The sequence below is a fragment of the Macaca thibetana genome, chromosome 8 (assembly GCF_024542745.1).
Source record: "Macaca thibetana thibetana isolate TM-01 chromosome 8, ASM2454274v1, whole genome shotgun sequence".
Taxonomy (NCBI): Eukaryota; Metazoa; Chordata; class Mammalia; order Primates; family Cercopithecidae; genus Macaca; species Macaca thibetana.
Window position 1 is genome coordinate 121,857,057 of NC_065585.1, and position 21,343 is coordinate 121,878,399.

The following is a 21,343-nucleotide window of genomic DNA, read 5'->3' on the forward strand; positions in this document are numbered from 1 at the left end:
GCTTTATTGTGCCGTGCTCATAGGCCCAGGGCCGCTGCTAAGGAGGAATGGAGTGCAAACGGAGAAAACTTACTCATCCATCCAGGGGAGGATGACGCCTGAGTTCTCCCTCGGGTGTGAGGAGGGCTGCCCACAGAGTCGCCTTGGTGTGCTTTGGTGTGAAATGGGTGTGACGTTCCCAGCAGGGCCCAAGCCCCAGGCCTGTAATCTTGGGTGGGAGATTGTGGCGGCCGTCATTCATGCTTGTCTTCCCTCCCCACCACCCAGACGAGACCCTCCGCTCTTTGGCCAGCCCTTCCTCCCTGCAGGGCCCCGAGCTCCACGGCTGGCGCCCCCCAGTGGACTGTGTCCGGGCCAATGAGCTGTGTGCCGCCGAGTCCAACTGCAGCTCCCGCTACCGCACGCTGCGGCAGTGCCTGGCAGGCCGCGACCGCAACACCATGCTGGCCAACAAGGAGTGCCAGGCGGCCCTGGAGGTCTTGCAGGAAAGCCCGCTCTACGACTGCCGCTGCAAGCGGGGCATGAAGAAGGAGCTGCAGTGCCTGCAGATCTACTGGAGCATCCACCTGGGGCTGACCGAGGGTAAGCCTGGGCGGGGTGACCCAAGGGGAGGGGGTGTGGCACAGGCGGAGAGGACATGTGGCGGGCCAGGGGTTTAGGAGGGAGGACTAGGTGATGGGGCAAAGTGGCCAGCTCTCTGTGTCTACCTGCTAGGGGAACCTGGAACACAGAGAAGTCGCCACCCCACCAAGGAGGGTGGCATTGTCGGAAAAGGCCAGGAGAGACAGACAGGAGGCAGAAGCGGCAGCTGGAGAGGAGAGAGGGAGGTGGTGGGAGGAGGAGAGCAGGTGCTGGAGGAAGTGGGGTGAGTGGGGTGGGGGAGGTGGGCAGGGGTTGGGGAGGATCAAGACCACATGATTCAAGCAAGGACAGTGTGAAGTGGTTCCAAGAGAAGGTGAGGTAAGAGTGACCAGGCAGAGATGGATCAGTGAGAACCAGGAGAGAGAAGGGGCAGGCTGGGTGCAGGCAGAGAAACCAGCCACTTCAGCTGCCCCGGCTGCTGCCCTGCCCCGGCTGCTGCCCTGCCCCGGCTGCTGTCCTGCCCTGGGGCTGATCCCAGAGCTGGCTGCCCCTACTCTGCTCTTCTGGCTCCTGCCTCCCTGCTTCCAGGACACCAGCCCTTCATGTGGCTTCTGCAGCCCATGGCTGGCCTGTCACCTTCTACAGGGCTTGGGGCAGTGTGCAGGCAGCAGGCCCCACATCCTTTGGCAAACCTGCCCCTGAGTCACAAAAGTAGAACCTATAATCCCTCCGCCAATAACACACTCTCGCATCCCCTTCCCCTCCAGACCTGGGTGTGGAGGATTTGCATTTGTTTAGGAGGTGGGTCACTGTAACCAGTTTATTAATTGAACGCATGTTTATTGAGAACGTATTGTCTGCTATGCTCTAGGTGTTGTAGGAACAGTTGAGGGCAAACTGGTGCAGCCTCTGGCCTCCTGGAGCTGAGTCTGGCTGGGGTGTGGGTAAATAAGGGGGCTTCTCTCATTTGATGGCTTAAGTGCTGTGAGAGGGAAGACACAGGGTGTGATGGTAGCAGCTTGGAGGGGGCGTCCACGCCCTTGCCGTGAAATCTAAAGCATCTTCCTGGAAGAGGCAGGCTTCAAGCTGAGGCTGAAGAGTGAGTCAGAGTCACGAAATGGAACATAGGTGAAGGGAGGCAGGAAGAGTGTGGGAGGTGGAGGGAACAGCATGGAAAGGCCCAGTGTGAGTACCGAACCTGTTTACAGAGCTGCAAGTGGCCTAGAATGGTAGTGGGTGGCAGGTGGTGTGTGGCGGGAGGTGGTGGAAGTGGGGAGGAGAATTAGGGGCAGAGGGAAGGATCCCTGAAGGGTTTTAAGGGCGATGATCAGATCTGTGCTTCAGCAAAATGTTTCTGTGGTGCCAGTGGAGAGAGTAGATTAGAGGACTGTCCAGAAGCTGCTGCTGTGATACAGGCCAGGAACAGTTGTGGCAGAACCAGGACAATGGCAAGGAAGGAGAAATGGGTCTAAGAGCTCTTTATTTATACATTTGTTATTTTTAATAACAAAGTGGGGTCTCACTATGTTGCCCAGGCTGGTCCCAGACTCCTGGGCTCAAGTCATCTGCCCGCCTCGGCCTCCCTAAGTGTTGGGATTACAGGTGTGAGCTACCACACCCAGCTAATTTTTAAATATTTTTTTTGTAGAGATGGGGTCTCGTTATGTTGCACAGGCTTATCTCAAACTCTTGGGCTCAAGCAGTACTCCCACCTTGGTTTCCCAAAGTTCCAGGCTTACAGGTATGAGTCACTGCCCCCCGGCCCTCTGAGAGTTATTTAGAAGAGAGAATCCTCAGGTCTTGGTGACCAACGGGAGAGGAGAAGGTGAGGGGAGAGAGGAGTCAAGGAGGGCACCCAGTGTCCTGTCTTAGGCAGCTGAGCAGGTGATGGAGGCCTCAGAAGAATCAGTCCAGTCTTTGAGTGCAGAGGGGAGGGCAGGGGGATGGGGAATCTATTTTGGGGCCCATGCCTTGTTGACCACACCCTGCAGACGTGCAGGTCTGGAGTTGAGGGAGGAAGTGGGTCTGAGTGAGACTGAGGAATGGACATGAGCCTGCAGGTGAAAACTAAGGCCAAGGGCGTGGGTATGACCACAGTGAGAGGAGGGTGGTAACAGACCCTGGGGACCATCTTGGGGACCATGGCGTTTAAGGATGTAGAGAAGGGAGCCTGCAGGGAGCTGAGAAGGTGCTGGGGAGAGGTGGGAGGAGCAGCAGGAAAACAAAGGGGGGCTCATCCCAGAAGAGAGGACCCTCAACATGGTCGGATGCTTAGGGTTAGCTGAGGCTGAGGCTCTTAGCTTCTTAGGCATCTACTGTGTGCCTCAGAGGGTGACACACTGGAGGGGCCATGCTCCCCATGCCAGCCATAGTATAGGGCAGGAGACCTTTTCCCTGGACCCTCCTGCTGGAGGGAGGAGCCTGGTTAGGGAGCGGAGGGGAACAGGGGGATTAGGAATGATGAATGTAGATGACTCTTTCCAGAATTTTAGTGTAAAGAGAACAAAGGATGCTTAAAAAAAAAAAAGATGGGAGAGGATTGAGCAGTTTAAAATCTAAGGTCGGACAGTAGCGATGGCGAAGAAGACGGAAGGGTCTTCTGTGGAATGATGCCCTTGGGAAGGGGAGGGGCTGGGTCCAGGGCACAGAGTGGGCCAGGGGATGAGCCTTAGAACAGGGGAGCAGTGCTCCCTCTAGGTGCTGGGAGGGAGGGAGGAAGCGGCTGCAGGTGTGAAGCCAAATAGACAGGGATCCCTGACCAGTCAGAGATGGCTCGAATATGTTCTAAATACAGGAATAAGAAATGCGTATAATTACTACCATCATTAATAACAAAGTATTCCTCATGAATCAGGCGGTGCCTTCTCCCTAGCAACCTGGATTCCTAGAACTAGCATGAGCAAAGGGAGGAATACTGTCCTGAGGGTACTGCACTCTATTCTTCAGGAGATAAGGCGCTGTCTTCACCCAGAGCCGGACTCTGTAGCGTACGAAGAAATAAAGCGCTCGATGCCTGAGCTGAGTAGTTTTGTTTCTTGTCTTCTTTCTGGCAACCTTCAGTTTCCACCCAAGGGAGACTGGGCAGCAGGTTCGGGTGGGCTGCAGAGTGGACAGGGGAGAGGACAGGACAGAACTGTCAGCCAGAACAGCCAAGTTGAGCACTTGGGCCTTTTAACACCAACAGCCCTTCCCATCTCACTGGCTCCCTCTGTATCGCTGCATCAGGCCACAGGAGGACTGTGCTGATGGGATCCAAGGGAAATAAGCATGATGCTGTGTGCGTTTAGCTGCACACTACTGTGTGGTTTTCAAGGCCGCTTGACTGGGAGTGCCTGACTGCAGATAGCTTTTCTGGTTCTAAATCTTGTTTTTTTGAGACAGGGTCTCACTCTGTCGCCTAGGCTAGAGTGCAGTGGCATGATCACAGCTCACTGCAGCCTCCATCTCCTGGGCTCAAATGATTCTCTCACTTCAGCCTCCCATGTAGCTGGGACCACTGGAGCCTGCTGCCATGACTGGCTATTTTTTTTTTTTAAAGCAGAGATGAGGTCTTACTATGTTGCTCAGGCTGATCTTGAACTCTGGAGCTCAAGCAATCCTTGTGTCTTGGCCTACCAAAGTGCTGGGATGATAGGCGTGGGCAACTGTGCCTGGCCTTGAGTCTTTTTATTTATTTTTTCATGAGGCAGAGTCTTGCTCTGTCACCCAGGTTGGAGTACAGTGGCAAGATCATAGCTCACTGCAGCCTCAAGTTTGTGGGCTCGAGTGACCCTCCTACCTCAGCCTCCCGAGAAGCTAGGACTACAGGCATGTGCCACCATGCTTGGCTAATTGATTTTTTATAGAGGTGGGGTCTTGCTATATTGCCGGGCTGTCCTCGAACTTCTGGCCTCAAGCAATCTTCCCATTTTGGCCTCCAAAAGTGTTGGGATTATAGGCATAAGCCGCTGCGTCCCGCCTGGTTCTAAGTCTTGAGATGGTTTATTAATTCATTTATTCAACAACCATCGGTTAAACACCGACTGTGTGCTTCAGAAGGTAACAGCGCTGTAGGAACTGTGTTCCCTGTGCTGGCCGGCAGACAGGTCGGGAGACCTTTCCTCTGGGCCCTGCCTAGAAAATACACCCTTACGTTTTTCCTTCCATAGAAGACTGCATCTTTTCCCCATAGGGGAATTCCACCTTCTCCTGGGTCTTGGGAGCCCAGAGGTAGTTTCTGCCCAGGGCTGACCAGGCGAAGCCAGGAGGCCTCCAGGTAGTGTTCTTGTGAGTGGCGGGGTCTACCTGAGAGGTAAGCATCCATGGCCTGTTGAGCAGTCTCCCTGAGGGGGACTGCGAGTCCTTCCTCCCTGTTCCTTGATAACATGTAATAACCTGGCACAGGCCTGGGACTGTGGAGAGGGCAAGAATCGCTGAGAGGAGCAATGTGTGTAGGCTTGTTCCTTCTGATTTTCCTTCTGATTCTCAGCCTCTCCTTGGCCCCTGCTGGTGGGCGTGATTTACCATGGGGCTCTGCTCCGCCTTCTTCCGCTCCCTGGGACTTAGCTCTCAGTATGCAGTCGAGGTGCACAGCAGGTGCAAAGAGCCTGTGGCGGCAGTGGGGAGAATGGAGAGTGGGCTGGGGTAGGAAGGTGACCTCAAGACGTGGCTGCTGAGCTGCTAGAGTCTGAACTGCAGAGGATCTGGCAATCATTTGGGCTCCCTACTACCATCTGGCAGGGAAACTGAGGCATGGATGGGTGAGATGGCCTCCCAGGGCACACACAGCAAGCTCGTGGCAGGACCCAGAGTGGGTCCCAGGGCCCCAACTCCTTATCCAGGTCGCTTTTCACTGCCGGTGGGGAGATCCCATGGCTTGGGCCCCGTTTTCCTCCACTGCCACCATTTCCTCCATTACCACCACCAGTATTTACACAGGGGATTTTCACTGTTGGCTGCATGGGGACTTAGAGACCAGGTTTCTTGCCCTCTGCAAAGGTGACACTGAAATTCAGGGTCTTTTGGTCTGAAGATGAAGAGCAAGGGCTTCTTCCATTCCCAGAATCTGACATTCTGGCTCTGGTTTCAGTGGCTCATGCCTCAGGATTTCTCACCGGTGAATTCCATGGCAGAAACAGGCTACACAAGTTGACTTAAAGAGGCTGGGCCCCTCCAAACCAGTTCCGGAAGAGGCTGTTCCTACCCTGCCACCCCTACCCCATTAATCAAACTGGCCTAGCTCTACCTAGGCCCGTGGCTGCACTAGATGCAGTAGGGAAGGACAGGCCCCCCCTCTCCCCACTTCCCCGGGGGGACCATCTGCCGGACAGAAGACTGATCTTGGGAAAATGGGAACAACAGTACTTATTCAGGAATGATTTGGTTCCAACAACACTCTGCATTTTGGGACACAGTATTCCCAGCAGTGAAGCACTTAGACTTTGGAGCCCACTGCCTGGGTGTGAACCCTGGCTCTGTCGCTTGTTAGCTGTGTGACCTTTGTCAAGCTACTTAATGTCTCTGTGCTCCTTGTTCCTCCTTATCAGTCAAACAGGGAGAAAAATAGTGCCTATCTCATACAGTAGTTAAGAGGATGAAGTGAGCTATATCTAAAGCACTTTCAGTGCTGGCACTTGGAAAACATGGTATAACATTATTTTTATTGTAAAAGTGATTTCCTAAGTTCCTACATTGTTTGGCCTCAATAAATAGCAATGGCTGGTCACCCCACCTCAAGGAGTTTTTCAAGAGAGTCTAAAGTGCCCGTGGGTGGGGTGGAGGACACTGAGATCATCCAGGCTGGTGAGGGGTCCAAAGGCCCCAAGGAGAAGGTGGGATCACATATGGGCCATAAACAGTGTGTCTTGACTGGGCGTGGTGGCTCATGCCTGTAATCCCAGCACTTTAGGAGGCTGAGGAGCACAGATCACTTGAGGTCAGGAGTTCAAGACCAGCCTGGCCAACATGGTGAAACCCCATCTCTACTAAAAATACAAAAATTAGCCGGGCGTGGTGGCAGGCACCTGTAATCCCAGCTACTCGGAAGGCTGAGGTAGGAGGATCGCTTGAACCCAGGAGATGGAAGTTGCAGTGAGCTGAGATCGTGCCACTGCACTCCAGCCTGGGTGACAGAGTGAGACTCTGTCTCAAAAAAAAAAAAGAAAAAAAAAAAAAAAAAAAGGCTCATTTGGATTAGACTGTCAGCAGATTCCAGCTGGGCACCTGCTATGTGTCCTGGGTGTCGCAGGGCATGAGGGATGCTCTTAGGAGGTGACATGAAAGGCAGAGGCTATTCCTTATGCAGGGAATGTGCCTCCTCCTTGTCATCTGGGGCTGTCCCTTTTTCTAGGGGTCTGCCGGGAATAACAGGCAGCCTGCTTGCTCGGTGAGCCTGCAGGGGGCTAGTTGAGTCTCCACTTCCAGCCTCTGGGTGACCACATGCAGAGGGGTTGCAAAGCCCATCTTCCAGATGCATGATACCTTGCTGCAGGTAGCCTTGAAGAGGCTGCCCCACCTGTGCTCACTCCTAGGCAGAGGGTGCCTGCCTGGGCACTGGGCCCTGCCTGGATGGGAAATGAGTGTGTGAGGCTGTGGGTTATCACCAGTGCCCTGCTTCTCACTACACACACGCGCACACACACACGCACACGCACGCACACACACGCACACGCACACACGGGCAGGGTGAGTGATGAGCCATCAATTTCCACTTGCTGATAACATCTCAAGAGGCTATTTTCTTTCCTGCTGAGGCCTTAGCAGAGGAGGGTGGGATTCCTGACATACTGGTAGGGTCTTAAGGGGAGCCCTGGGCCATCCATCTCCTGTCACTCACTCGCTTTTCCATTCCTGAGCTCCCGAGGCACCCAAAGCCTCGAGGAAAGGTCCGAGGACCTGCAGGTGGTGGGGAAGACAGGAGGGCCCTGTGGGAGAGGGGCCATGCAGACCGAAGCTGGGGATCAGATCACCCACTGAGCGGAACTTCAGCCCCTCCAGCAAGATTCTCCTGGTGACACGATGGGAGGCAAAGAGGAAATTCTTTCCTCCTCAGTGACCTGGGCGGAGCTGGCATGGTGTGATGGGAAAGGATGCTGGTGGGAGGGCCAGGACAGCAGAGTCTAGCTCTCGCCCTTCCAGGAGTAGCTTTGTGATCTTAGGCAGGTTTCTTCACCTCTCTGGGCCACCTCACAGCCCTCTCTTGTGAAATGGGGAATGATTGTGGAGAGCCCTTTGACTTCAAATCCTGCGATTGATACCTGGCATTACGTGGGCCAGCATTGCCTTACTTCCCCCAGATGCACCTGGAAGTCCTTCCAAGGGGGCCGGCCGTGCAGTGTGGTCACGAGAGAGAAGTGTCAGGCAGTTCTAAGCTGCTGTCAGGGAGCTTCTCCTCTAGTTGGGAGACAGACCTGCCTGGGTGAAATGCTAAACATTTCGTTGCTAACGTGCCCTGGTCCTGCAGTCTTCACTTTGGGAAGGGCTGCTCTGTCTCTTATCCCCTGGGTGGCATGAGCTTTCCCCTGTTAGAGAGCTTTCCTGCGGCAGAGTTGCTAAGTGCCGGCAGCGCTCTGGCCCGGAGAAGCCCGTGTCTGACGCCTGTTCTGTCTTCCAGGTGAGGAGTTTTACGAAGCCTCCCCCTATGAGCCGGTGACCTCCCGCCTCTCGGACATCTTCAGGCTTGCTTCAATCTTCTCAGGTAAGTGAGTTCGCACTGGGACTTGGCCAGTTCTTCTCTTGTCCCTGTGGCGTGGCAGATGGAGCTCTGGGCTTGGACAGGCGTCCTGGCATCCGAGGATGGCCCTGCTGCCCATCAGCTCGCCCTTAACAGTTCTGAGCCTCAGTTCCTTCTCTGTAAAGAACACGATGCCCACCTCTCTGGGTACTTGTGTGGAGCAAGGTGTTGGTGGAAATTGTCTGGTCAGCTGGCTGTCATGGAGTAGGGCTTGAATCTGGAACCTGGTGTCACCCTTCTATCTTAGCCTCGTTCCCTCTTTCCAGTTCCCTGGCTCTCCTGCTTTGGAGCTTTTCCACTTGGTCATGTTGCTTACCCTGTCTGGGCCTCAGTTTCCTCCATTGTGATGGGAGAGTACCGTCCTTACCTCAGTGGATTGCCGTGAGGTCTAAGTGGGTCAGTGGGTGGTGAAGGGCTCAGCACGCTGCATCAGTCAGCATCAGCTGTGGCTTGGTGTTACTGGTCCTATGACGATCTGTTCTGCCCTGGGTTTCCCCTCTCTCTTGAGGGCTCTGCTTCTTGAACCACAGGAAGGGAAGTGTCTGCAGGAGTCACTCTGGTCCTCAGGCCACCCCCTGTGCCGTCCACCCTGGGGAGTGATACAGTCTGCATTGGGTTCTAGCTTTGCCAGGCTCCACATGTAGGGGCCAGATGAGCTCTGGGGGTCTTTCTTCTTGGCTTTGTTCTCTGTGGCATCTGGGAGACGCTGGGCCCAGGGCAGCCCACCCTGCCTGGGCGCTGGGGAGGGGCTTCCAGTCTTGGGAGTGCTCTGTGGGGGTGGGGGGTGAGCTCCTCTAGGGATCGGTGGAGACTGATGCTTCAGGGGTGGCCAGAGTGGGGCTTGTTCTCAGGGATCTTTGAGCACAGGAAATCTGGTTTACAGGCAGTTTTGTGGCAGTCTTTGAAATCTTCTGGAGTTTCTATGGCTCTAAAGCAGGGTTTTCAACAGCAGTACTATTGACATGTTGGCCTGGATAATTCTTTCTTGTGGGAGGAGCCGTCCTGTGAGTCTGAGGATGTTCAGCAACATCCCTGTCCCCACTGGATTCCAGCAGTGCTCTTGCAAGCTGTGACAACAAAGATGTCTCCAGACAGGGCCACATGTCCCTTCGGGGCACAGCCACTGCCAGTTGAGAAGCACCGCTGTAAACTGTGAGCTGAAAGCATTTCCAGTGGGACCCTAAGCCCTTTCGAATAAAGAACTCTCCAGGGCCATGTTTCTCAACCATTCTTTTTTTTTTCATTGTTGTTTGCTGGGGAGAAAAAATAATTCTTCCTAACTAGTGAGATTAAATACCAAGGAATAACATTTTGTCTCGAAGGTTTGAGTTTTGGAGGACCAGAAGCCATGGTAAGATCTCCTTTCTCTTTTTCTTTTTGCCCACTCAAGAACCAGCTTTTGCTCCCTTGAGGAGCCCTTCCCTCCTGTGGAGAAAGCACGCTCTAGGAGATTGAAACAGGGATGATACACGTGTCCCTGGTGGGAGAAATCTTGGATGCTCAGGAAGGGAGGTATTGGCCAGGGCGTAGCCATCTGGGCATGGCCTTGGGCGCTGGTGATGGTTGGGTTGGTGGTGAATGGAGTGGAGACCTCAATGTCAGCTGTGTTGAGCACCTTGCCCTGGGCTCTCGACATCATAATCCCCCCGCCCCAGTGGGGTCATAACAGAGGCTCTGAGCTCAGAGCAGCTTCCATGCTGGCCTTGCCTGTGGGCACCATGGCAGCTCTATGGTAAGTCTTGGCCAAGGGCTGGACTGGATGGGGTTGACTGGGAGTCCTTCCCGCACAGGCATTCTGATTCTTACATTTCCTGATGAGTTTTGCATGGAAATCCACTTTGGACCATTCCTTCTGAGGCAGTGCTCTGGGGCTCAGAAGCAGGTTGAGGATGCCATTAGCCTGTGGATGCTATGGTGGGCACACCCTGGTGGCCCCCATATGCACCCAAGGTCAGGTACTGGCAGATTACTACTGCGTGCACAGGTGACACTGGGCTTCCCTCCAGTAATAAATAGCTTTGACTTGCTCCTGGATGTTGAAGTGCAGAGATCCTCACCTTAGCCCAAGCCCCTGCTGCTCCTTGGACTCACACTTAAATATCTTCCTAGCAGAAAATCTTTACGTAATGGACTTGACACTCTGTGGGACAGGATGTTGACAAGACAAATGAGGAAATTACTAGGTCTGCAGCTCACTGAATCAGCCCGCTTTCACCTGCTGCCCAGAGATAACTGGGCCCTACGCAACTCTGGGTTTCTGTGCTCCAGGGACCAGTCCCTGCCATGAGGGCTGGGCTTTGGGGACTGTGCTGGTCCCTCCTCACTGCCTCTGCTGACTCTGCTCCACCCAGAGAAGCCTTAGGGGTAGGTAAGTAGGCAGCTACTTAGGGGAGACTTGGGCACATAGTTGAATAGGGAGGCCCTGGCCCTGCCACGAAGAAACCAAGCTGGGGCTGGGCACAGTGGCTCACACCTGCCTCTAATTTCAGCACTTGTGGAGGCCAAGGTGGGAGGATTGCTTGAGCCCAAGAGTTTGAAGCTGCAGTGAACCGTGATGACACCACTGCATTCTAGCCTGGTCGACAGAGTGAGACCCTGTCTCAAAAAAGCCTCCCAAAACACACACACAAAAGAAACCAAGCTGGCCATGGTGAGGAGCTCAGCAGAAAGGAGGCGAGAACGGGAGCTGGGAGGTGATTCCAGTGCAGTCCCCACCATAGATCCCCTGTAGGGTCTTGGGCAGGCTCATTTCATGTACCAGATCCTGTGTCTGAATGAGGACGTGAGCTTGGAGCAGTGCTTCCCAACCTTTGTCCCATCAAGGCACACAGAAAATGGTGGTGTGGCAGGGTGAGCAGACCAGCTTAGTGCTCAGGCCATCACGAGCCTCCTGCTTGTCAGCGTCTGGGCACACGCATCCCCCATCTGTGTGTGGTACGCTGGCTGCAAAGTCTTGTGAGTAACCAAGAACCTGCGCTAGAACTTTGGCATTAAAAGGCTGTCACCCCGCAGGATTGCATGAAATCCTGTGGGAAGCCCCTCCCCAGCCCCACTCATATTGCCTGCGTGCTGCCCCCTCCGCTTCTCTGTGTGGAAAGACTGTGGGTAGGGAGGGAGGCGTGGAGTCTTGGTGACCGCTTCTGGTCTGTACTATCTCCAGGTGGGGCATCAGGGAGGACGCTCCTGTGTCTTTGGGACTCAGTCGCTACTATCTGTTTACCAGCTCCTGTCTGTGAATTCAGGGCTCCGTTATAGGGGCCTCCTGGAATGTCTATTCTTCTTCATCTCTTTCTGTTGGGGTTCTCGGAAAGTCATACCGGGATTCTGTTGCAAAGCTGCCAGGATTCCCGCAGCAACCTCCAATGTCCAGAAGCCTTGGGGAAGGGCAGCTTCTTCCGTCCTCTCTGCCCAGTGCTGCCTGACAGACCCTGGGCTCAGCGGTGGGTCAGCGAGTCCTGAGTCCAGGACCAGGTAGGGAGCAGTGTGGCTGTGATCTGAGTCACAGCGACAGTGATGTTAGACGTGTCCACATGTCCTGCCCTCCCCTTCTATGTGGGAAGAGATTTCATGGAGAAGAAGTGAGTTTTGTCCTGTTTCTAGCAATTCAAACTGCCCTTGAAAGCGTGGGACAGTATGTAGGGAGGTGCCTGGAAGAGCGCGGGCCTTGAGCCAGACAGTCCTGGGTTCGAATCCTGACCAGGCCTTTTAGGGGTGTGTGATCTTGTGGCTCACTGTGGTCTTTTTGAGCTGTGGTGCCTACGTCTGTAAGATGGACATATGATGCCCTAAGAGGGTTCGGTGGGAATGGATGTCGGCAAAGTGCCCATGGCGCATCAGGGACTGAGCCAGCTTTGGCGCAGTGGGTCATCCTCTGTCTGCCTGGGGTGCTCAGTGGAGGCAGGAGGTTGTTTAGGTGGGTGCAGGGGTTGAGGAACTGAAGTGGAGCATCCTTCTCATCCCCAGGCTCCGTGACCCTGTGACTGCTGAATCCCAGCTGATTTCACCTGGGGAGGCAGGAGAGGGTGGAACCAAGGTGGAAAAGAAAGAAGAGATCTTTCGGGAAGAGAGAGGTTGCAGAGGGAAGGAGGACCTGGAAGGGCGGTGTGGAGCCAGCAGGGATGTGGGCCTGTAGAACTAGAGAGAGGTGGGTGGACGTCAAAGTGGTGATGAAGAGGACTGGGTGGGTTGGGCAGAGGTGTCCTCACCAATACTGGGGCCATGCCTAAGGGATGGGGAGAAGTGGGCAGATGGCCTTGGCTGTCATCAGGTGCTGTGTCTGCATTCTCGTGAGAGGCAGGGGCTCCGGGGTCTGGCCATGCAGTGCAAGTGTGGCTAGAGGCTTGGGCATGTGGCATCCTTTCTGAAGCTGGAAGGGAACTTAGGAATCATGGAGGCCCACCCCTTCACCTGACAGAAGGGGAAACTGAGGCTCAGAGGGACGGCACACATGTCGATGGGATTCCAATCCCCGTCCCACCTCTGAAGCACTTCTCTAAGCCCCAGTCCTGTTCTCTTGCCCAACCTGGGGCCAATGGCAACACCTACCTCTGAGGATTTTTGTTAGGACTAAATGAGATAGTGCAGGTGAGTTCTTGGCCTGAGCCTGGCATGCTGCTCTAAGCTGTGTTAGCTTTTTAAAACATTAGTATGGACTGGTTTCTCCAAGGTCCAATGGCAGGTTGTGGCTGGGCCAGCCTAGAACCCAGCATTCCAGAAACTGTGTGTGCCTTTGCTGATGCAAGGCCGCCTTTCACGCTGGGATAGTGCTTGGTCGTGACTGGAGTAGAGGTGATTAGGTGATTTCCAGAGAGCAATGGGCCCCTGAGGCTCAGAGGGAGTCTTGGGTGGGGACAGCCATCACGTGCTGTGCTGTGCTGTGACAGGGACAGATAGAGGCTGGTGAGTGGCCTGGGCTCAGTGGCCTTTGTGGACTGGAGGTGGAAGAGATGGCATTGTCTACCATGGTTGGCCAGCATGCATCTGGGGTGGGTCATCTTGCTTGGTTGGAGCCTGGAGAGGGCCAGGGATGTTCTCGTTAGATGCTCCTGTGGTCCTTGTTGGAGGGCGGGCTCAGGAGAAGAGGGAACTAGCACTCAAAACGCTACCCCTTGCCAAGAAGCCTTGCATACAGCCTCTGAGAGGTGACCGCCACCATCCCCTGGTGCCACAGCACTTTGTCCTTTATCATGGTGCTCGCTACCACGTGTTGGGGGCATGTGTGCGATTGTATGTGTTGGTCTCTGTGTTCTGTGCAGCCATCACCCTCTGTGTCCTCTGCGTGTGTGACACTGTCCTTTGTATCTAATACACGGCCACCGAGGATCCTGGCATCACGGCTGGAATGTGGACTTTGAGATCGGCTAGTCCTCGTTTTGAATCCTGGCCTTACCTTACTGTGAGAGCTCACTGGACCCCCTGAACCTCATGTTTCTTATCTGCAAGATGGAGCAGTCCAGCTGCCCTGCAAGCATTGGCACTCAGCGTGCCGGGGCACAGGAGCACCCTAGGTGCTGACGAAGGGTATCACTGTTTGCTGACTGGAGGGAGCTGATGGCTTTGCGGGAGGTGCTAAGCAATTGTGAGGTGTCACATGTGTGTGACATCTTAGGAGTATCTGGGGCATTGAGAAGGGGCGGATCCTGGCCGGGGTGTGCAGGAATTGCTCATGGAAGGGGCAGGGCAGGGCAGGGCAGGGCAGGGGCAGGGCTGGGGCAGGGCTGGGGCAGGGCTGGGGCCAGACCTTGGAGGAACATGTTTTGTTCAGTAAATATTGAGTGCTTCGTGTGTTCCGGAGATGGTCAACCACTGCTGTAAGAGAATCAGACCCGTGTCCTCACTGTGTGGTGCGACAGGCAGATACTCACTTAGGGACTCCCTAAGTGGCTTGTTTTCAGCAGCAGTGTAGACCAAGTGCTGCCCCAAGAGTTCAGGGGAGGCAGCAACCAGCAATGACTGGGGAAATCAGGGAAGTCTTGCAAGAGGAGGAAGTGCGATGTGGGAGTGGTGTTCCTGGTGGCATCATGGCTGGGAGGTCTGGCCGAGCCTGGGGTGATGAAGGAACTCCAAGTCTTTTGAGCTTGGGGGCTCAGGGGACAATGAACAAGGATCCTTGTGGCAGACAGGACAGTGGCCTCTCTGGGGTGCTCCAGCCCAGGACTTCTCCGTGGCAGAACTCAGGATGACTCCCTGATTAGGGGGCTCGGGTCCCTAGGGAGGAGTTGGTCTGCCCTTGGTGTGGGGAGAGACTTATCCCTGGGCTCAAAAGTCAGTCCCCAGGAAGACACCCCTGTGGCCTGGTGGGGGCTGGGGGAGGATTGGACCCGGCTTTGCTTGGCCAGGTGTCTAGGGAAGCCCCTTGCCTTCCTGGGGTCGGCTCCCTCTGTGCGCCCCAGGCCTGGGGGCAGGAGACCTAGCCTTTGTGTGGGCACCCCCTCCTCTCCTTGGGCTGCTGAGCAAAAGAATACAGGGTGAGGCTTTAATGTTTCAGCAGGTCGGGCTGGTGCCTCTCAGAGACCCCGTTCCGAGGCCACCCTGTGATGAGGTGGGGGCACGGGGCTGAGGGCAGGGAAGAAGCGGAAGAACAGCAGAGCAGCAGCTCTCCCTGCCCCCTTCGCGGTGGCTCGGGCGATAAACTGCTTATCCTCAGGTTGTCTCCCTGAGCCGAATGCAGAAGTGTGTTATTTAAATTTCAAAATCACATTCTTCTTCTAACAGCTGTCAGAGGCTCTGAGTGTCAACGAAAATTGGGCTTTAGCTGCAGCTCTGTCACCTCCGACACCTCCCCTTTCAGGGAGAATTCATCTGATGGCCAGGGAGTGGGTGTGGGGTGCAAGAGAGCGGGGGCTGTGGGGACAGGGAGAGGTGAACTGTCAGGCGGTGGAGACAGGTGACTGAGCGGCTCTCACGGTGCTTGGGGCCGCCAGGAGGAAGGCAGTTTCCCTTTCTGCAGGGGCCAAAGCTGGAGGGATCGGCATTTTCCCTCTTCTGTTTTCGTCTGCTCGCTCTCTCCGTCAACACCAGTGACCTCAGGCTCTTGTCAGTGGGTAGAAGGATTTGCCGGCACTAAGGTGTGAGCAGAGTGTTGGTGACTTCATCTTTGGTTGCCTTTGTGTCCAAGTGAGAAATTGCTATGAGAAAGACCAGGAGGGAACAAATGTAGTGTCCCCTCCCACCAAAGCCTCTTTCATGGTAGTATTTCAGGTGCTGTGGTTGAAGTGAGATTTTTTTGGATGAATGTATTTTCTGGTACCCTCCAAATAACATCGTCCAGGGAGCCATCTGCCTGCTTCTCCTTCCATGTGTGGGGCAGGCCCCGCCAGCACCTGGGGTGCGGGGTAGCTCTTGGCCGGATGCCCCTGCTCGGTGCTGCTCCTGAGACGGCACTGGTGGGGCTCCGTGCTCCCTGAGCACGCCCTGGCTTCGCCATCAACTGCACTCGCTCCGGCTCAGAAAACAGGATGTGAGCACCTTCCCTGGGCACTCCCCTCCCACCCGTGTGTGCACGCTCCCGTAACCCCATGCTGTGCACGGCGAGCAACAGCGGGAGAGGGGTCACTGTGTGACGGGAACACGTGTGTGTGTCTGGTGTGTGGAGAGTGTAAGTATGCATGGCATATACATGGGGTGTGTGTGTGAGAGGTGGGGGGTGTGTGTGTGTGTGTGTAGAGACGGTAGATATGTATAGGCAGTGGTTTGTGTGTGTGGTGGTGTGTGTATGTGATGTGTGTGAGGTGGTGTGTGTGTGTGGGCATGGTGATATGTGTAGGCGGTGATGTGTGTGTGGTGGTGTGTGTGTATATGTGATGCGTGTGTGTGGTGTGAGGTGGTGTGTGTGTGTCTGTAGTGGTGTGCGTGGGGTGTGTGTGAGATAGTGTATGGAGTGCCTGTGATGTGTGTGTGGTGGTACTGTGCATGGCAGTGTGTGTAATGTATGTGTTGGTGTATGTAGGTTGTGTGGTATGTAGTATGTGTTTGAGGTAATGTGTGTCAGTGGTGGAGTGTGTGTAGGTGTTTGTGTGTGTAGGTATGTGTTAGCGTGTGTGGATGTGGGGTAACGTATGTGTGCTGGTGTGTGTGATGTGTGTGTGGGACAGGGTGTGCATAGGTGTGATGTTCATGAGGTATGTGTGGAGTGTGTGGGTGGGCCGTTTGTGTGTAGGGGTGTGTGTGAAGTAATATGGGGTGGTGTGTATGTATGGTGGTGTGTGTGTAGGTGTGTGTAACGTAGTGTATGGGGTGTTGTGTGTGTAGTGTGTAGGTGTGAGGTGGTGTGTATGTAGGTGTGTATGAGGTAGTGTATGGGGTGTTGTGTGTTGCGTGTGTGTGTGGGGTGGTGTGTGTGTGGGGTGGTGTATTGTGTAGGTATCAGGTAGTGTACGAGGTGTGTGCGTGGGTGTGTGTGGTGTGTGGAGTGGTATATGTGTGGGGTAATGTGTTATGTAGGTGTTTATGAGGTAGTGTGTGGGTTGTGTGGTGTATATGTAGGTATGTGTGGGGTGGTGTATGTGTAGGATGGTGTGTGCATAGGTGTGTGTGTAGGTGTGTATGGGGTAGTGTATGGGCTGTTGTGTATGTGGTGTGTATGTGTAGTGTGTGTAGGTGTGTGTGGGGTGGTGTGTGGGTGTGAGGTAGTGTATAGGGTGTTGTGTATGGTGTGTACATAGGTGTGTGTGGGGTGGTGTGTGTGTAGGTGTGTGCATGTATGTTGGTGTGTGGGGTGGTGTATGTGTGGGGTGGTGTGTGTAGGTGTGTGGTGTGTGTAAGGATGTGTGTAGATGTGTATAGAGTAATGTATGGGGTGTTATGTGTGGTCTGTGTGGTGTGTGGGGGTGATGTATGTGTGGGGTGTTGGGTGTGTGTTGTGTGTATATGTGTATAGGGTAATGTATGGGGTGTTGTGTGTGGTGGGGTGTGTGTAGGGGTGTGTGTAGGTGTGTATGCAGTAGTGTGCGAAGTGTGGTATGTATGTGTAATATGTGTCTAGGTATGTGTGGGGTGGTGTGTGTGAGGTAGTGTATGCGGTGTTGTGTGTGTGGTATTGTCTGTGTGGTATGTAGGTGCGTGGGGTGGTTTATGTGTGGGGTCATGTGTTTATAGGTGTGCATGGTGTGTGTGTAGGTGTCTATGGGGTAGTGTATGGGGTGTTGTGTGTATGGCATGTGTAGGTGTGCATGGGGTGCAGGCGTATATGGGGTAGTGTATGGGATGTGTGTGTGGTGTATGGTGTGTATGTAGGTGTGTGTAGGGTGATGTATATGTGGGGTGGTGTGTGTGTAGGTGTGTGGTGTGGTACATGTGGTGTATGTGAGGTAGTGTATGGGGTGTTGTGTGTGGTGTGTGTAGGTGTGTGAGGTGTATGGGGTGTGTGTGGTGTGTGTATGTAGGTTTATGTGTGTAGGTATGTGTGAGGTAGCATATGGGGTGTGATGTGTGTATAGGTGTGTGTGTACGTGTGTATGGGGTAGTATATGGTGTGTGTGTGTAGGTGTGTATGGGGTAGCATATGGGGTGTGGTTTGTGTATAGGTGTGTGTACGTGTGTATGGGGTAGTGTAGTGTGTGTGGTGTGTGTGTAGAAGTGTATGGGGTAGTGTATGGTGTGTTTTGTGTGTGGTGTGTGTGTGTACGTGTGTATGGGGTAGTGTATGGTGTGTTTTGTGTGTGGTGTGTGTGTGTACATGTGTATGGGGTAGTGTATGGTGTGTTTTGTGTGTTTGTGTGTGTGTGTATGTGTGTATGGGGTAGTATATGGGGTATCGTGTGTGTGGTGTGTGTGTGCATATGGGATAGCATATGGAGTGTGGTGTATGTGGTATGTGTATAGATGTGTGTGTGTATGGGGTAGTGTATGGTGTGTGTGTAGGTGTGTATGGGGTAGTGTATATAGTGTGTGTGTGGTGTGTGTGGCATGTGTGTAGGAGTGTATGGGGTAGTGTATGGGGTGTCGTGTGTGGTGTGTGTGTGTTAGTGTGTATGGAGTAGTGTATGGGGTGTGGTGTGTGGTGTGTATGTGTGTATGGGGTAGTGTATGGTGTGTTGTGTGTGTGGTGTGTGTACATGTGTATGGGGTAGCGTATATAGTGTGTGTGGTGTGTATAGGTGTGTATGTGTACATGTGTATGGGGTAGTGTATATAGTGTGTGTGTATGGGGTAGTGTATGGGGTGTTGTGTGTGATGTGTGTACATGTGTATGGGGTAGTGTATATAGTGTGTGGTATGTGTGGGTGTGTTTGTAGGTGCGTATGGGGTAGTGTATGGGGTGTTGTGTGTGTGTGTGGTGTGGTGTGTGTTTGCATGTCAGTGTGTGTGGGAGTGGCTGTGGGTTTTTGGCAGTAGCCTTCTGTCTGAAGGGATAGGGAAGGAAGGGAAGAAGGGACGGGGGGGGGGTGGGGCCAGAGTGGCTCAGAACAGTATCAGCTCTGACTATCAGAGCAATGACTCCCCAGCCCCTTGTTCATCCTCTTAGGGGAGCCGTGGAAAGAGGGCTCAAGGGTGAACAGGGAGGGGCATTAGAAAAAGGGAGGCCATCTTTGCCTGATCAGCAACAGAAATGAGTGGAGTGCACTTGGTTCGTGTGTTTGGGGCCTCCTGTGTCTGGAGGGTTCCGAGGTAACTCAGGGAGCTCAGGCTCAGAAGGAAGGTGTGTGAATTTATCCCCAGATATTCACTGAGCACCCTCTGTGGGCCTTGCCTTGTTCGAGGTGCTGAGGATACATCAGCGAACAACACGGGCGGGTGCTGCTCGTATGAAGTTTATGTTCTTCTATTAACTGGAGACAGAGAAGAATAGAAAACAAGCCAACAAACAAATTAACAAGACATGTGAGATAGTGAAGAATGCCAAGCTGAGAATTAAAAATAGCATGATGGGACAGAGGTGACTGGGAACGCCAAAATCTGACTCACAGGAAGGATCTAGCCATGGGAAGATCAGGGAAATGGCAGAGGGAACAGCTAGCCAAATGCCTGGGTGGGGTCCTGCCTGTGGAGGGTGGGACCCAGGGAAGCACATGTGGCTGGGTGATGAGAAACCATTGGAGGCATTGAGGCAGTTGACTAGCACAGTATGATCTATGTGTTTGAAAAGATGACTCTTGCACTCTAGAGGATGGATCATGGGGGTGGGCACAGAGCAGAGTGGAGCCAGGGAGATCAGTTAGGAGGTTGCTGCAGACGGTCGTAGGTGAGATGGAGAGGATGCATGGGCTTGGAATATATTTTGGAGGTGGAGTTGAAGGGAAGTGGGATGAATTTATGGATAACTTGATATTTTGGACGTGAACAACAGTGATGCTGCTTGTGCCATTTACTAGGATGGAGAAGATGAGGGGAGGAACAGATTGGGAAGTTCAGTGGGCAGAAATTAAGAGTTCTGTGTTGGCCGTTTTAGGGTGGAGATGCCAATTAGGTCTCCCCCTGGAAGTGCTAAGGACACAGTTAGAGGTAGGCCTGGAGTTCTGGGGAGAGGTCAGGGTTGATACATGGATTGAGAGTGAGTAGCATATAGATAGTGTTTAAAGCCACGGAACCATGAGATCATGGAGGGAGGGTGTATAGTCAGGAGAGAGCGAGGCTGGGTCTCACCAAGTAGAGGAGGAAGAGCTAGCAAAGGCAGCTGAGACTAGGGCCAGAGAGGGAGGGAGAAATCAGTCAGCTGTGTCAGGGAAGCCAAGACAAGTAGAGGTGTCAAAAAAGGGGAAGTGGGCCAGGTGTAGTGGCTCATACCTATAATCCCAGCACTTTGGAAGGTTGAGGCAGGCGGATTTCTTGAGTTCGAGACTAACCTGAGCAACATAGCAAAACCCCATCTCTACAAAATATACAAAAACTGGCAGGCATGGTGGCACATGCGGGTGGTCCTAGCTACCCGGGAGGCTGAGGTGGGAGGATTGCTTAAGCCCGCGAGGTCAAGGTGGCAGTGAGCTGTGATCATGCCACTGCATTCCAGCCTGGGTGACAGAGTAAGACTAGGTCTTAAAAAAAAATGAATAAATAAATAAAAAGAAAGGGGAAGTGGTTAGCCTGGTCAGATGCAACCCAGAAGTCAAGGCAGTGAAGTTTAGAGAAGTGACTTTCTGATTCAGCGACAGAGGCATTGAGGCAAGCCTCTGTCTCAATGCCTCCAATGGTTTCTCATCACTCTTAAAATAAAAGGTTCCAGCCACATGTGCTTCCCTGGGTCCCACCCAGGGAGGACCCCACAGGCAGGACCCCACCCAGGCGTTTGGCTAGCTGTTCCCTCTGCCATTTCCCATGATCTTGGTAGAATATCGTTCTTGGAGGGTGAGGTTGAAATGTTGATGTGGGGAGGATGGAGGAGAAAATGTGAAGGGAGCAGGTAAAATCAGCAACCAGAAATCTACTCTTTCAAGCTTTGCTAGGAAGGGGAGGAGTGAAATAGGGGGCTGGGCGGTGGTCAAGGGAAGGCTTTGCTTTTGGTTTTGTTCTGTCTTGAGAAAAGCAATGATGGTGGCACATTTGTAACTTTTGGGAAAGATCCCGAGAAAGGGTGAAATTGAAGGATGTAAGCAGGAAGGGGCGATTTCAGGAGTGATGTCTTCAGTAAGTGAGGAGGGATGGGTCCCTGTGGCATGCACCAGCACGCATGGCAGGGCAGCCTTTGACGAGGCTGGAGCTGGGTCCTTCCAACAGAGAGAAGGCAGAGCTGGGTGTCCAGGTGAGACAGGCTGGTCACTGGTGGGTGAGAAGGCGAGGGCATTTCTGTCCAAATCTATTTTCTCATCAAATACGAGTGAAGGTGCTATGGTCTCAATATTTGGTCCTGCTGACCAACAAATTTATAGGTTGAAATCCTAAACCCCAAAGCAAGGGTTTTAGGAAGTGGGGCCTTCGGGAGGTGATTAGGACATGAGAGTGGAGCCCTTATGAATGGAATTAGTGTCCTTCCAAAGGAGACCCCGGAGAGCTCACTTGCCCCTTCTGACAGGTGAGGAGGACACGGCCAGAAGACGGCTGTCTGTGAACAAGCAAGTGAGCCCTCACCAGACACTAAATCCACCAGCACCTCGATCTTGGACTTTTCAGTCTTGA

General features: G+C 53.6%; 1 protein-coding gene across 4 annotated transcripts in view; it reads left to right on the forward strand.

Moving 5' to 3' along the window:
- GFRA2 (GDNF family receptor alpha 2) overlaps positions 1-21,343 on the forward strand; it is a 99,622-nt gene that overhangs the window by 5,771 nt on the left and 72,508 nt on the right. The window contains exons 2-3 of one of the 4 annotated variants that reach the window (XM_050801472.1): positions 268-582; positions 8,174-8,257. The exons of 1 other annotated variant lie outside the window; for it this stretch is intronic. In XM_050801472.1, coding sequence (XP_050657429.1) covers positions 268-582; positions 8,174-8,257 — 399 coding nt within the window. Of the gene's footprint in view, positions 1-267; positions 583-7,478; positions 7,979-8,173; positions 8,258-21,343 lie in introns of those variants that run through there. 2 more of the 4 variants (XM_050801473.1, XM_050801474.1) reach the window with 2 other exon arrangements.